Source organism: Schistocerca americana, chromosome 4 (genome assembly GCF_021461395.2).
Source record: "Schistocerca americana isolate TAMUIC-IGC-003095 chromosome 4, iqSchAmer2.1, whole genome shotgun sequence".
NCBI classification, from domain to species: domain Eukaryota; kingdom Metazoa; phylum Arthropoda; class Insecta; order Orthoptera; family Acrididae; genus Schistocerca; species Schistocerca americana.
The window spans coordinates 741,814,360-741,830,556 of NC_060122.1; the positions used below are offsets into that span (position 1 = coordinate 741,814,360).

A 16,197-nucleotide genomic window follows, 5' to 3' on the forward strand; every position below is an offset into this window, starting at 1 on the left:
AGTCATACTGTCAAACCTTTATTGACAGGCTGAAGCGCGTATTAGTGTATTATCGACAAAAGAAATATTGGTGATTTGTATTGGGGGATCCAAAAATATTTTCAGTACTGTAAATATGTACTCAGCCAGAGTATTGACATTCTCCCCTGAGATGTTGACAGAGCTTCATGAACTAGCCACACGGCGTTAGTGTGCAGTGTTTCTTTTCAGTTCTTCTTTGCACATATCATACCTCAGATTCAGTTTTTCAAGTAGTTTTTTAAGAAACCCAAAACAGTTTTAATACGCCAACGGCGGGGTATCATCGACACTACTTCAAGTAGTATTTTAACAAACACAAAAGCCGCGCGGAGTGGCCGTGCGGTTCTAGGCGCTACAGTCTGGAACCGAGCGACCGCTACGGTCGCAGGTTCGAATCCTGCCTCGGGCGTGGATGCGTGTGAAGTCCTTAGGTGAGTTAGGTTTAATTAGTTCTAAGTTCTAGGCGACTGATGACCTCAAAAGTTAAGTCGCATAGTGCTCAGAGCCATTTGAACCAACAAACACAAAACAGTATTAATACGCCAACGACAGGGTATTATCGACACGTTAGGAAGCTCACTGTACGCTTCTCTGCCGCATTGTTTCCTTTATTAATTTTTTTTCTTTTCCTGTTGACTTCAAATGGTTCAAATGGCTATGAACACTATGGGACTTAACATCGGAGGTCGTCAGTCCCCTAGAACTTAGAACTACTTAAACCTAACTAACCTGAGGACATCACACACATCCATGCCCGAGGCAGGATTCGAACCTGCGACCGTAGCAGTCGCGCGGTTCCGGACTGAAGCGCCTAGAACCGCTCGGCCACCGCGGCCGGCTCTTGTTGACTTACACAGCAGAATGGAAAAACGCTTCTACTTCAGAAGTACCGTACATATGTCTGCTAAATGACTGTCAATTTTACCAAATTCTCACAAAACTTGAAAAAAACCATGTAAAATATCTAAATGTCTTCTTGTAGGACACATATAATCGCTCCACACGTTTCCAGAACAGTTTTTCTAATTGTGTTTTCTCATATTACCGCTCTAAACTTCAAGCATTTGAATGACCATCCTGTCGTCAGAAATCTTACAGTTACTCCTAACCTCTCATCTATTGCAGTTGCATCTCTCAAAAACACGTTTTGCTTCTCTCTTTTACGGCGTATCAACGTTAACAGTTTCGTCCAGCAATGCAAGCCTCATCCGAAAATAATTTATGACGTCACATCAGTCCATTTGTCAGTGAATTAACCTACAAGCTGCTCCTCTTCGAAGCCACTGTCGGACCCAGTTCACCTTTGAGCAGAATCTTGAGGACGAATGTGCCTGCCATCACGTTCTCATGCAGTCCCACATCAGGCCGCTGTCACATCCAAATGTCCCACAAATCTCGTTATTGTATGATTCAATCAGCGGGCCAAATGGACACCCACAAAGAGACCCCTTCAAAACACAGGAGCTGATAATGCTGTCTCACACGCGTACGCAGCGTCTCCCTGTCCACAGTACTCACTCAACATCTGACGCTGTCCACGGCCTTTATTTACCCTATAAGGTCTACTAACAACCCAAAACACGAACAACACTGTGCACTCTGGTGGCTGCTCTACCTGCCACACCGAATTGCAACTGTAATCATTTATTCATCGTTTGGACATGCAGCTCCGTGTTTGCAGTTAAAATTACTGCCTATAGGTTCCGCCTTTTATGCAAAACACTGCTTTTTCCTTGTTACCCAAACACGTTTCCGCACCTTGTGCCATCATCAGTGGGTATTTGTTACTGAAAAACTGTAAAACGGGAACACACTTTACGTTAAAACTGATTTAATAAAATGAGGTGTAAAGACATTTTTTGTTCTTACCTTTATTTTACATTATACGGTTTTGCAGGACCATCTGTATAGTGTCCTGCATGATAGCTTGTCATCTACAAAACCAAACGTTATAAATGTGAATTTTATCAGCGAGTTAACACATCCCTTGATTTTTAAAAACGCGACTTTGGTGTGGCAAAATGTTTTGCGTATATATTTTGTTATTACTCACTTTTTGTTGTGACGGACCCGATTCTTTCGTGTTCTGAGCGGACTACACACACATATTAAATAATTTCAGTTTTACAACCCCTTTCCCCTTCACAAAACGCGTCGTAAAACCGAAATGACACGCTTTTTACCTTCACAAAACGCGCTGTAAAATCAAAATTACACAAAGTACAGTTAATATTTGTGTGCAGTGCCCTCAGAACACGAAAGAACCAGGATCATTCACAATAAAACGTGAGTAATAACAAATATGTACACATAACATGCTGCTGCAACATCAAAATCATGTTTTTTTAAAAATCAAGGGATGTGTGGACTCGATGATAAAATTCGCATTTACAGCGTTTGGTTTGCAGACGACAAGCTACCAGTGCAAGACACCATACAGATGGTCTGCCAAACCATACAGTGTAAAATCAAGCTAAGAAAGTGGTAGGGGGCATTTATACCAGTGGGCAACCAGTCACGCCCACCATGGATCTGCATCTACCGTCAATACAAGCACATGGAGAGCACGTGGCGTTCAACAAAGAATTCAAATCAAATGGCTCTGAGCACTATGGGACTTAACTTCTAAGGTCATCAGTCCCCTAGAACTTAGACCTAACTAAGCTAAGGACATCACACACATCCATGGAGGAGGCAGGATTCGAACCTGCGACCGTAGCAGTCGCGCGGTTCCAGACAGTAGCGACTAGAACCGCTCGGCCACCCCGGCCGGCCAAAGAATTACGGTTGGTTGCCAGCTGACCCGTGCCACTCGAGTCGCTGAAACGCCGATCACAGAGTTACTTTAAACGAAGTATAGAATAAGTTCGGGGTGTCATATGAGTTCCATATATGGTGGAACCCTAGCCCAACTTCAGTTTTTATGTGTTCCGCTCTTTGAAGGCTATCCACAGCCTTGATCTGTTCTCCACAGGACTTAAGATTGTATAATCACATCAGAAGCCTGCTATTCGCGTCATCAATGTAGAACAGGGTACCCCTAACGACGGTACTGTTGTTCGATACCTATGGATGTCTTCGGCGTTGCGGTACACTATGTGATCAAAAGTATCCGGACACCCCCAAAAACAAACGTTTTTCATATTAGGTGCATTGTGCTGCCACCTACTGCCAGGTACTCTATACCAGCGACCTCAGTAGTCATTAGACATCGTGAGAGAGCAGAATGGGGTGCTCCGCAGAAATCACAGACTTCGAAAGTGGTCAGGTGATGGGGTGTCACTTGTGTCATACATCTGTTCGCGAGATTTCCACTCTCCTGAACATCATTAGGTCCACGGTTTCCGATGTGATAGTGAAGTGGAAACGTGACGGGACACGTGCAGCACAAAAGCGTTCAGGTCGACCTCGTCTGTTGACTAACAGAGATCGCCGACCGTTGAAGAGGGTCGTAATGTGTGATAGGCAGACTTCTACCCAGACCATCACACAGGAATTCCAGACTGTATCGGGATCCGCTGCAAGTGCTATGACAGTTGGGTGGGAGGTGAGAAAACTTGGATTTCATGGTCGAGCGGCTGCTCATTAGCCACACATCACGCCGGTAAATGCCAAACGACGCCTCGCTTGGTGCAAGGAGCGTAAACATTGGACAATTGAACAGTGGAAAAACGTTATGAGGGGTGACGAATCACGGTACACAATGTTGCGATCCAACAGAAGGGTGTGGGTATGGCGAATGGCCGGTGAACGTCATCTGCCAGTGTGTGTAGTGCCAACAGTAAAATTCGGAGGCGGTGGTGTTATGGTGTGGTCGTGTTTTTCATGGAGGGGGCTTGCACCCCTTGTTGTTTTCCGTGTCACTGTCACAGCACAGTCCTACACTGCTTCCGACTGTTGAAGAGCAATTCGGGAATGGCGATTGCATCTTTCAACACGATCGAGCATATGTTCATAATGCACGGCCTGTGGATCAGTGGTTACACGACAATAAAATCCCTGTAATGGACTGGCCTGCGCAGAGTCCTGACCTGAATCCTACAGAACACGTTTGGAATTCTGTGGAACGCCGGCTTAGTGCCAGGCCTCACCTACCGACATCCTTACCTCTCCTCAGTGTAGCACTCCGTGCAGAATGGGCTGCCATTCCCCAAGAAACTTCCAGCACCTGATTGAACGTATGCTTGCGAGAGTGGAAGGTGCCATCAAGGTTAAGGATAGGCCAAGATCATATTGAATTCCAGCATTACCGATGGAGGGCGCCACGAACTTTTACATCATCTTCAGCCAGGTGTCCGAATACTTCTGATCACAAAGTATAGTTGATCGATCCAACAAATCGCACCTAAAGGATATTGAAATAAAGTATGACAAACGTAAAAAAAGAGGTAACTGTTTGTCAGGACTATTAATCCTCCTGCTTTACATCAAGAGAGATACTAAAGTAGCTAAGTGTTTCTTTTAGTGAAACATTCACTTCTCTTAACTGTATTCGACGAGTCTTTCAAATACGGATGTGACATAACATCTTCTAATGTTTGTAGCGAATATCTTCGCAAAAGTGTGCGTGAAGAGCGAAGTCTGTCGACTGAGTGTACTTTCCCGCACCGCTATATGTTACGCGGCAGTGGAGGTAAAATTACCCTCGTACCATAGTCCTCGTCTTCACAAATCGTGCGTTCTTGCACTTGTACAATTTGTTACTCGTGTTCAGCGGTTTCCGATTTGCAGAGACCACAGAACAAATTGCTATCATCAAGTCTAGTTCCCTCTGAGGAACATCAGCAGCGCAAAAGCAACATCCTTCGGCAGACGTAAGAAGAAGCAGCTTTGAGCGTTCTGCTGTATCAACACGACCGAGAAAACTAGAACAGCTGAGAACCGATTTGGAAACGATGGAACAGTCCACAATGGAATTGTTCCCCAAGGTACTATAGCTAACCAGCATTGTTAGCTTAATGTGCCAGCCTAAGGCAAAGTGGCAAACAGCGGTCTGCAGCATGGCCATCAGAAGACTGACTCATCTATTGTAACAGCGCTCCCGGTCACGAAATGTCAGGGCGATTTTGCACGCATATATATAATGGGGAGCCCGGCAATGCTTTGAAAGTGATAATTATGTATGAGAACCTAATCTCCTTCTCCCCCTGTCTCTGCCCAACACTTCCTCTCCCTCACCTCTTTCTGACCATTTCCGTCACCCTATATCTCTCCACAACCTCCTCCTCCTCCTCTCTCTTTGTCCATCTCCTCCTTTCCGCTCTCTATATCCATTCCCCCCCCCCTCCCCCGCCTCTCATCTCATTTCGCCGCCCCGCCCCCCCCCCCCCCCACACACACACTCGACCTTGAGCCGTGTTTATTGCTATTGCCAACGAAACCTCGATCGGGAATCGAAGTCTCTTAAAATGGATGAGTAAGTCGGCTGGAATTATTCGTGTATGGGGTATGAGGTGGTGTCACACTGGACTTGTATTTGGGAGGACGATAGTTCAAATCCACGTCCGACCATCCTGATTTACGTTTTCCTTGATTTCCCTAAATTACTCCACCCATATGCCGGGATGGTTTATTTGAAACGGCGCAACCGAGTTCCTGCTCCATCATTGAAACATTCTGAGCTTGTGCTCCATCTGTAACGATCTCAATGTCGACGCAGCATTAAATCCTAATCTTGCTTGCTTTCTTCGATCTGTGAGGAGGGTAGCCTCAATGACACATTTTCGCATAGTAGCATAGTTTCAGTCTGCAAACGGATAGGATTACAAATTTTCAGACGACTCAGATTCCCAGTAGTATTCCAGTCAGAAGCCCATAAGCCATAAATACAACTTCCTTGTTTTCTGTTAAAACCGGCTGCGACGAAGGAAACAAAACAGCACATAGTTGTGTATATAATTTTTGTCTAAATTATATATATATATATATATATATATATGTGTGTGTGTGTGTGTGTGTGTGTGTGTGTGTGTGTGTGTGTGTATGTACATAAAGGAGAAATAATATATATAGGGGAAGCGATTTGGCTAATAGTTTCAATGACCCGCTATCATAGTTAAAACTCACTGCGAGAAAGATAACGAAACCGCACGTTTTCTCAGAACTGTACTCTATTTCTCACACTCGATTGTTGTTTAAGATAATATGTAACTTATGTGTATAGGAATGTTTATTAGAATATCTTGTGAAAACCTGAAATAAATTAGTCTAGAACTTTTCGAGATTTTCGCTAACAACGTTTTACCTTTATATAGTCTATTGTAGCCTATGTCCATCCGAAAGTTTATTAGTGTAGTCAATAAATCTGAAGTAAAACGGTCAATATTGCACGACATCTTCCTTTGTTAAAACGTGGCACAGTTTTGGAGCTAACCTAACGAGCAGACAGATGTGGAAGAATCAACTGAAGCTCATAGATGAAGGGAGATAAAGTTATTGCTGTATGCCGATGATATCATGTTGTGAGGAAGCAACAGTAAGGATGTACAAGAGGAATTCATATTTTAAAATTTAAAAAATGGAGAAATATGACATGAAATGCAGCGTGGAGAAAAGCAAGACTACGCTGGTTACCAGACGTGACAGAGAAGGGAAAGGACAAACTAATATTAAAGCACAGGCTATTGAAATTGTGTGCAAATTTTAACATTTAGGAAGTATGGTAATTCAGAATGCAAGGATAAAGGCAAAAATTAACAAAATGTTACAACAGAGCAATACATTTTATCAGCGTGTGATTGGTTTAGTCTGGGAATGAGATGTGCCAATGAAGTGTCAGGAAGTGCTGTACACGACGTACTTTACATCCGTAATGACATAAGCATCGGAGGCGTGAGAGAGGATACTAAAATGAAAGCCTGTGAAATGAAATTCCTACGAAGTGTACTAGGAAAAATGAGGAGAGACAAAGCGAAAAATGAATAAGTTAAGGAGGAAATGGGAGTAGAAAAGCTGAATGATGGAACTGATAAGGAAGATTATAATAGCATGGACATGTAAAGCGAATGTAAGATGTAAGAATACCAGCACGATTGGTGGCGTTCAAGTTTGATAACAAGGGAGCAATAGGAAGACCCAGGTGAAACAGTTAAAGAAAAAGGAATCTGGACTGGAAAAAATCGGTTATAGAAGAACTATGGTGGAAAGACATAGAAAAGCGGCAAGGTACAAACAACTTTCTGGGGAGGGAAACCACAGCTCAGAGACATTGTGAATAACAATAGCAACATTCAACACCCAATAACCATTCGAATTACAAAAATTATAACAACTAAAAAGTCAAGAACGATACGCTGGTTCCAATAGCCGCATAGCTGTATGTAGGTGCTTTAATTGCAACTACCGGTTTCACGTCAGTATAGACGATTCTTCATGTTTACAATGGTTGTATTTCCATAATGTACACGGGTGAGTCAAATGAAAACTTAAATATTTTTTTAAATATTATTTATTGTGCAGAAGTGGTACAAAGCTTTATCACTTTTCAACATAGCCTCCCCTACGCTCAATGCAAGTTCTCCAGCGCTTACAAAGTGCATAAATTTCTTTAGGAAAAAAAATTCTTTTGGTAGTCTGCGCAACCACTCATGCACCTCGTGGCGTACCTCTTCATCAGAACGGAACTTCTTTCCTTCTACTGCGTCTTTGAGTGGTCCAAACATATGGAAATCACTTGGGACAAGGTCTGGTGAGTATGGTGGATGAGGAAGACACTCAAAATGCAGGTCTTTGATTGTTGCAACAGTTGTACGGGCAGTGTGGGGCCTTTCATTGTCATGTTTCAAAAGGACACCTGCTGACAGCAATCCGCGTGGCTTTGATTTGATTGCAGGCCGCAGATGATTTTTTAGGAGATCTGTGTATGATGCACTGGTGACAGTGGTCCCTCTAGGCATGTAATGCTCCAAAATGACGCCTTTTTCGTCCCAAAAGAGAGTCAGCATAACCTTCCCTGCTGATGGTTCTGTTCGAAACTTCATTGGTTTTGGTGATGAGGAATGGTGTCATTTTCTCATTTCAGGAGTCAGCTACCGTGGCACCCATCTTGCAGACACTTTGTGAAAACTGGAGCACATCATGCACAATGTGGTGTGCTGGCCCATGACTAATCTATAAACATGCTGCAATGTCATTCAGTGTCACTCGGCGGTTTTCCTTCAGTATGGCTTCAACTGCTGCAATGTTCTGTGGAGTTACAACTCGTTGTGCCTGACCTGGACGAGGAGCATCTTTCACTGAAGTCAGACCATTTGCGAACTTCCTACTCCATTCTTAGACTTGTTGCTGTGACAAAGATGCATCACCGTACTGAACCTTCATTCGTCGATGAATTTCAATAGGTTTCAACCTTCACTACGCAACAACCGAATAACAGAACGCTGTTCTTCCCTGGTGCAAGTCACAAGTGGGGCGGCCATCTTTATACTGACACTGCGACGGTATGTGTGCATCTGCACTATGCTGCCACCTACAGGCCATTTGGCACGCTGTTTGTAGCACGGCTGCCAACTGACAGGATAACGGCACTAAATTTCGATTTGTTATTACAGATTTACGGTTTTCATTTGACTCACCCTCGTAGATTAACAATTACGGAGTTACAGGTTTTGGGAAGTTATCCACGTTAAGAGTCAAACCTCAATGGTGGGCTGTCATAATAAAATTGAGTAAGTTGACGACTTCCCGAATGCTGGGACTTCGTAGCTGTCCATTTACGTTACGGAAATATGACCAATATAAACTTGAAGATGGGTCTATACTGAGGTAAAACCGGTAGTAGCGAATAAAGCACCTTCATATAGCTATGTGGCTTTTGGAGACACATCTTTCTTGACTTCTCAACTGTAATGATTTTTATGATACTTTGAATGGTTATTGAGTGTTCAAAAATGTTCAAATGTGTGTGAAATCTTATGGGACTTACACACTACTTAACCTAAATTATCCTAAGAACAAACACACACACACACACACACACACACACACACACACACACACACACACACACCCATGCCCGAGGGAGGACTCGAACCTCCGCCGGGACTAGCCGCACAGTCCATGACTGCAGCACCTTAGACCGATTTCTTTTTTTTTAAATCTCATTTCGATCTGTATTGACTTTGTTCGTGGTGGACGTCCGATGACACTCGTTCAGCTTGTTCGTTGATCCGTTTACTCAGTTTTTTATTACAGAGGGTAGTTAAACCCTCTGACCGAACACGCTGAACTACCGTGCTCGGCTAATCCCGCGCGGCCGTTACTGACAAGGGAACCTCTCCATCGCACCCCCCTCAGATTTAGTTATAAGTTGGCATAGTGGATAGGCCTTGAAAAACTGAAAACAGATCAATCGAGAAAACAGGAAGAAGTTGTGTGGAACTATGAAAAAAATAAGCAAAATATACAAACTGAGTAGTCCATGTGCAAGATAGGCAACATCAAGGATAGCACTAGCTCAGGAGCGCCGTGGTCTCGTGGGTAGTGTGAGAGCTGCGGGACGAGGGGTCCTTGGTTCAAATCTTCCCTCGAGTGATAAGTTTAATTTTTTATTATCAATTTATGTGTGAAACTCTTATGTTTTCACCACTTTTTTGGGAGTGATTATCACATCCACAAGAAAACCTAAATCGGGCAAGGCAGAAAAATCTTTTACCCATTCACCAAGTGTATAAGTTAGGTGGGTCGACAACATATTCCTGTCATGTAACGCACATGATGTCACCAGTGTCGTATAGAATATATCAGACGTATTTTCCTGTGGAGGAATCGGTTGACCTATGACCTTGCGATCAATTTTTTTCGGTTCCCATTGGAGAGGCACGTCCTTTCGTCTACTAATCGCACGGTTTTGCGGTGCGGTCGCAAAACACAGACACTAAATTTATTACAGTGAACAGAGACGTCAATGAACGGACAGATCATAACTTTGCGAAAATAAAGAAATAAAACTTTTCACTCGAGGGAAGACTTGAACCAAAAACCTCTCGCTCCGCAGCTGCTCACGCTAACCACGTGACCACGGCGCTCCAGAGCTCATATTATCCTTGATGTTGCACATGGACTACTCAGTCTGTATATTTTGCTTATTTTTTTCATAGTTCCACACAACTTCTTCCTGTTTTCTCGATTGATCTGTGTTCAGTTTTTCAAGGCCTATCCACTGTGCCAACTTATAACTAAATCTGAGGGGGGGGGGGGGGGGGGTACGATGGGGAGGTTCCCTTGTGAGTGTTAGGTGGTGTTATTCACAAGAGCCGAAGTACCATAAATGTCCTAATCCGGCCTGATGCTGGACAATGTGGAAACGAAGATGAGGAATTTGTTGCCAGGTTACCTAGTCGATTTTGCTTCGATTGTCACTTACGAAACTATGTCACAGACGAGTCGAAGGGACGTGTACAGTGGTACTCACCCTGCGGGGATGGCCGGTGCGGCAGCCGCTGCTGCGACAGTGTGAGGCCAGCCGTCGAGGCTGCCCCTACGGACGTAGGGGGCGCTGGCGACCGTGACGTAGCCGGCGGCGGGCGCCTCCGGCAGGCCGGCGCGGCAGTAGGCCGCCTCCGCCTCCCACAGGTTGGGCGTGCTGCGCGACACCGAGCCGTCCGAGAAGGTGCTCCACTGGCGGGCGGCCCGCGGCTTGGCCCCTGCCGCGTCCGCCTCCGCGTCGCCGTCGCTGTCGGAGGCGGCGGTGGTGGCCGACGTGAGGGAGGAGAGCGCGCAGTCGCTGCCGGTGCCCGCGCTGCTGCCGCCGCCCCCGCTGTCGCAGCGCGCCACGCCGCCCCCGCGCAGCAGCGTCGTCTCCTCGTGCGTGGGCGACCCGAGCGCGGCCGCCGCCTTCTCGCGGCCGTACAGCAGCCAGGGCGTGCGCACGCGGCGCTCCTCGTCACGGTCGCGCTTGTCGGCGGGCGGCGGCGCCAGGCCGGGCGGCAGCTTCACCTGGACACCCCTGGCGTGCCGCCACCAGCGCGCCAGCCGCCTCCCTCCGACCACCAGGGCAGCGCACGCGGCCAGCACGCCCAGCGTGCCCGCGCACCACAGCAGCACGCGGCCCTTCTGCAGGCCACCTGCGGAAACCGCCACCATCCAAATCAGCAGACACCACAAATCTGTGGTACACTATTGGCCATTAAAATTGCTACATCAAGAAGAAATGCAGATGATAAACGGGCATTCATTGGACAAATATGCAATTTGGGTGCATAGATCCTGAGAAATCAGTACCCAGAACCACCACCTCTGGCCCTAATAACGGCCTTGATACGCCTCGGCATTGAGTCAAACAGAGCTTGGATGGCGTGTACAGGTGCAGCTGCCCATGCACCTTAAACATGATACCACACTTCACCAAGAGTAGTGACTGGCGTATTGTGACGAGCCAGTTGCTCTGCCACTATTGACCAGACGTTTTCAATTGGTGAGAGATCTGGAGAATGTGTTGGCCAGGGCAGCAGTCGAACATTTTCTGTATCCAGAAAGGCCTGTACAGGACCTGCAACATGCGGTCGTGCATTATCCTGCTCAAATGTAGGGTTTCGCAGGGATCGAATGAAGGGTAGAGCCACGGGTCGTAACACATCTGAAATGTAACATCCACTGTTCAAAGTGCCGTCAGTGCGAACAAGAGGTGACCGAGACGTGTAACCAATGGCACCCCATACCATCACGCCGGGTGATACGCCAGTATGGCGATGATGAATACACGCTTCCAATGTCCGTTCACCGCGATGTCGCCCCAAACACGGATTCGACTATCATGATGCTGTAAACAGAAGCTGGATTCATCCGAAAAAATGACGTTTTGCCATTCGTGCACCCAGGTTCGTCATTGAGTACACCATCGCAGGCACTCCTGTCTGTGATGCAGCATCAAGGGTAACCGCAGACAAGGTCTCCGAGTTGATAGTCCATGCTGCTGCAAACGTCGTGGAACCGTTCGTGGAGATGGTTGTAGTCTTGCAAACGTCTCCATCTGTTGACTCAGGGATCGAGACGTGGCTGCACGATCCGTTACAGCCATGCGGATAAGATGCCTGTCATCTCGACTGCTAATGATACGAGGCCGTTGGGATCCAGCACGGCGTTCCGTATTACTCTCCTGAACCCACCGATTCCATATTCTGCTAACAGTCATTGGATCTAGAGCAATGTGAGCAGCAATGTGGCGACACGATAGACCGCAATCGCGATAGCCTACAATCCGAACTTTATCAAAGTCGGAAACGTGATGGTACGCATTTCTCCTCCTTAACAAGAGGCATCACAACAACGTTTCACCAGGCAACGCCGGTCAACTGCTGTTTGTGCATGAGAAATCGGTTGGAAACTTTTCTCATGTCAGCACGTTGTAAGTGCCGCCACCGGTGCCAACCTTGTGTGAATGCTCCGAAAAGCTAATCATTTGCATATCACAGCATCTTGTTGCTGTCCGTTAAATTTCGCGTCTGTAGCACGTCATCTTCGTGGTGTAGCAATTTGAATGGCCAGTGGTGTATTAGGGTACTTCGAGTGATTGAAACTGGATAAACGAGCGAAATGTAAAAAGTACACGTACCGGTAATGCGGCAGTAAGCGTCGGTCGACTCGCTCCAGTTGCCGAACAGCATGCCTTTGTGCTCGTCGAGGTTGATGGCCCTGACGGCCACCTTGTAGCTGGCGTCGGGGTCGGCTTCGCAGAAGGGCACGTCGAGCACGTCGGTGAGGTTGTGCGGCGCGGCGGGCCGCAGCGGCAGCGTGCGGTTGCGGCCGGAGGCGGTGTGCAGCAGCAGTGCCTGGTACAGGTGGCGGGGGCCACCCGGCGGGACCGGCGCCGCCCACGCCAGCGCCAGCCGGCCCCCCGGCTGCGGCCGCGCCGCCACGCGGCCCACGGGCCCCGGCGCGCCGACGCGCGAGCGCAGCGCCAGCGGCCGCGGCGCCGGCGTGCAGCCCCTGTTGGTGCACGCCTCCACCAGCACGCTGTACTCGCGGTCGCCGTCCACGGGCAGCACGGCGCGCGTGCCCTGCCCCGGCGCCACGTCGAGCGCGCGCCCGCCGTAGCGCACCACGTAGCGCTGCAGCACGCCGTTCAGCGGCAGCGGCTCCAGCCAGCTCACCACCGCCCGCTCGCCCGTCACCTCCACCAGCGTGACGTTGCGCGGCGGCGACGGCCGCGTCTCCATCGTCGTCACGTTCACCCACTTGCTGCGGTCGCCCACCGGCTTGCCGTCCTCGTCGGCGGGAATCACCGACAGCCGGTACGTCGTGTACGGCTGCAGGTCCGTCACGTTCACCAGCACTTCCGTGCTGTTCGTCGACACTGCCAGTGTCTCCACTGCACCCCTGCGCCAAACAGAAGACTCACACATCACCCCCACACATGCGTTTTACGTACTTTGTTAACAGTCAAAGCCGGCCGGAGTGCCCGAGCGGTTCTAGGCGCTTCAGTCTGCAACCGCGCGACCGCTACGGTCGCAGGTCCGAATCCTGCCTTGGGCATGGATGTGTGTGATGTCCTTAGGTTAGTAGTTCTAAGTTCTAGGGGACTGATGACCTCAGATGTTAAGTCCCGTAGTGCTCAGAGCCATTTGAGCCATTTGACAATGTTGACTGGCATACTCTCTTTCAAATTCTGAAGGTGGCAGCGGTAAAATACAGGGACCGAAAGGCTATTTACAATTCGTACAGAAACCAGATGGCAGTTATCAAACTCGAGGGGCAAGAAAGGGAAGCAGTTGTTGGGAAGGGAGTGAGACAGGGTTGTAGCCTGTCCCCGATGTTATTCAATCTGTATATTGAGCGAGCAGTAAAGGAAACAAAAGAAAAATTCGGAGAATGTATCAAAATCCATGGAGAAGAAATAAAAACTTTGAGGTTCGCCGATGACATTATTATAGTTCTGTCAGAGACAGCAAAGGACTTGGAAGAGCAGTTGAACGGAATGGACAGTGTCTTGAAAGGAGGATATAAGATGAACATCAACAAAAGCAAAACGAGGATAATGGAATGTAGTGGAATTAAGTCGGGTGATGCTGAGAGAATTAGATTAGGAAATGTAGTAAAGGAGTTTTGCTATTTGGGGAGCAAAATAACTGATGATGGTCGAAGCAGAGAGGATATAAAATGTAGACTGGCAATGGCAAAAAAATGGTTCAAATGGCTCTGAGCACTATGGGACTTAACATCTATGGTCATCAGTCCCCTAGAACTTAGAACTACTTAAACCTAACTAACCTAAGGACATCACACAACACCCAGCCATCACGAGGCAGAGAAAATCCCTGACCCCGCCGGGAATCGAACCCGGGAACCCGGGCGTGGGAAGCGAGAAGGCTACCGCACGACCACGGGCTGCGGACTGGCAATGGCAAGGAAAGCGTTTCTGAAGAAGAGAAATTTGTTAACATCGAGTATAGATTTAAGTGTCAGGAAGTCGTTTCTGAAAGTATTTGTATGGGATGTAGCCATGTATGGAAGTGAAACGTGGACGATAAATAGTTTGGACAAGAAGAGAGTAAAAGCTTTCGAAATGTGGTGCTACAGAAGAATGCTGAAGATTAGATGGGTAGATCACATAACTAATGAGGAGGTATTGAATAGAATTGGAGAGAAGAGGAGTTTGTGGCACAACTTAACAAGAAGAAGGGACCAGTTGGTAGGACATGTTCTGAGGCATCAAGGGATCACAAATTTAGCAACGTGGAGGGTAAAAATCGTAGAGGGAGACCGAGAGATGAATACACTAAGCAGATTCAGAAGGATGTAGGTTGCGGTAAGTACTGAGAGCTGAAGAAGCTTGCGCAGGATAGAGTAGCATGGAGAGCTGCATCAACCCAGTCTCAGGGCTTAAGACAACAACAACAACCGTCAAAGCCATTTTGCCACCAGGGTCGTCGCCAGAAAGTTGATTCGTACATTTATGTTTCGACCCCTGTGGCGCCTCTTTTACAATCGTTAAATAATTTAAGAAGGATTCTCATTCTTCAATTCCTTTTACATTTACAGTCCCCCAGAAAAATGTACACACACTTTAAGGAACGGAAAGTATTACTTATGTGTTTATTTTAAATTTAATAATTGATCTCACATGTTATACAACCTTCAGTTTAGCACATGGGTTACCTTAAATGTTCAAAACAGCAACTCTGAGGACGTCTGCACTGAGCCTCGTATACTCTGCGGCGGAGTACTGTGCACCAGTATGGCTAAACGGTAGTCATGTGAACAAAATCGATGTCCAACTTGACAACACCATGCGCATTATTTCAGGAACCGCTAGGTCTACCCCTAACATATGGCTACCTGTCCTGAGTCATATACTACCTCCAAAAATACGACGAGAAGCAGCCTTGGTCAGGGAATACAACAAGATCGAAGCAAACCCTGAACTACCGGTACACATCGATATACCTGATCTGAGTACCAAGAGGCTTCGTTCAAGACATTCTCCTCTTGAATGAGAGAGCACTTGCCCGCGAAAGGCAAAGGTCCCGAGTTCGAGTCCCGGTCCGGCACACAGCTTTAATCTGCCAGGAAGTTTCATCCTCCTCTTGCTCTCGACAGCCTCACTGGGTCTGACATCAACTCTTGGAGAAGAGAATGGCTCCAGAATACCCCAACAACTTGCCATCTAATGCCTTGTATTACCGAGGCAGTACCTGGTTTTGATCAACCCCGCAAGATCTGGTCAACTCTGAACCGATTAAGAACTGGGCATGTCTTCGCCAGCATGTGACTGTGGCGCCTAAGCAGACCATCCAACACATCAGAGAAGAATGCAGTACTAGAGCGTTCAGTGGGGACTTTGAAGAATTCCCCGTGGATACAAGGACTAGATGTTTGTCTGTGAATATATGTAATCTTATGTAATGTAGAATAACGTGATCCAATACTGAAATGTACTTAAATGCCATACACTAAATAAAAAAATAAATGTCTAAAATGTTCACCGTTGGGGGATATGCACAACAGAACGACGAGCGGTCACCGCAACTACGTCAGTCAATGTTATAGTGGAGATCGCTGCACATGTTGCTGTAATCTCCAGGCGAAGTTCATGCAGCGTGCTGGGTTACGTCGATAGACGTTATCTTTCACAGTTCCCCATAAATAAAAGTCCATAGGTGTTAGATCTCTTCGTCCAATACAATGCCGCGGAAAGTTGTTGTCCAGGAAAGCTCTTACGGCTAGGCGGTAGTATGGTCG

The 16,197-nt window shown here is 47.1% G+C and overlaps 1 protein-coding gene across 1 annotated transcript in view; it reads right to left on the bottom strand.

Moving 5' to 3' along the window:
- Window positions 1-16,197, bottom strand: part of LOC124613768 (cytokine receptor-like) — a 270,808-nt gene that overhangs the window by 219,510 nt on the left and 35,101 nt on the right. Inside the window, exons 2-3 of the mRNA XM_047142485.1 lie at window positions 12,572-13,335; window positions 10,433-11,084 (exon numbers count right to left, since the gene is read on the bottom strand). Of these exons, the coding sequence (XP_046998441.1) occupies window positions 10,433-11,084; window positions 12,572-13,335 (1,416 nt within the window). The remainder of the gene's footprint in view (window positions 1-10,432; window positions 11,085-12,571; window positions 13,336-16,197) is intronic.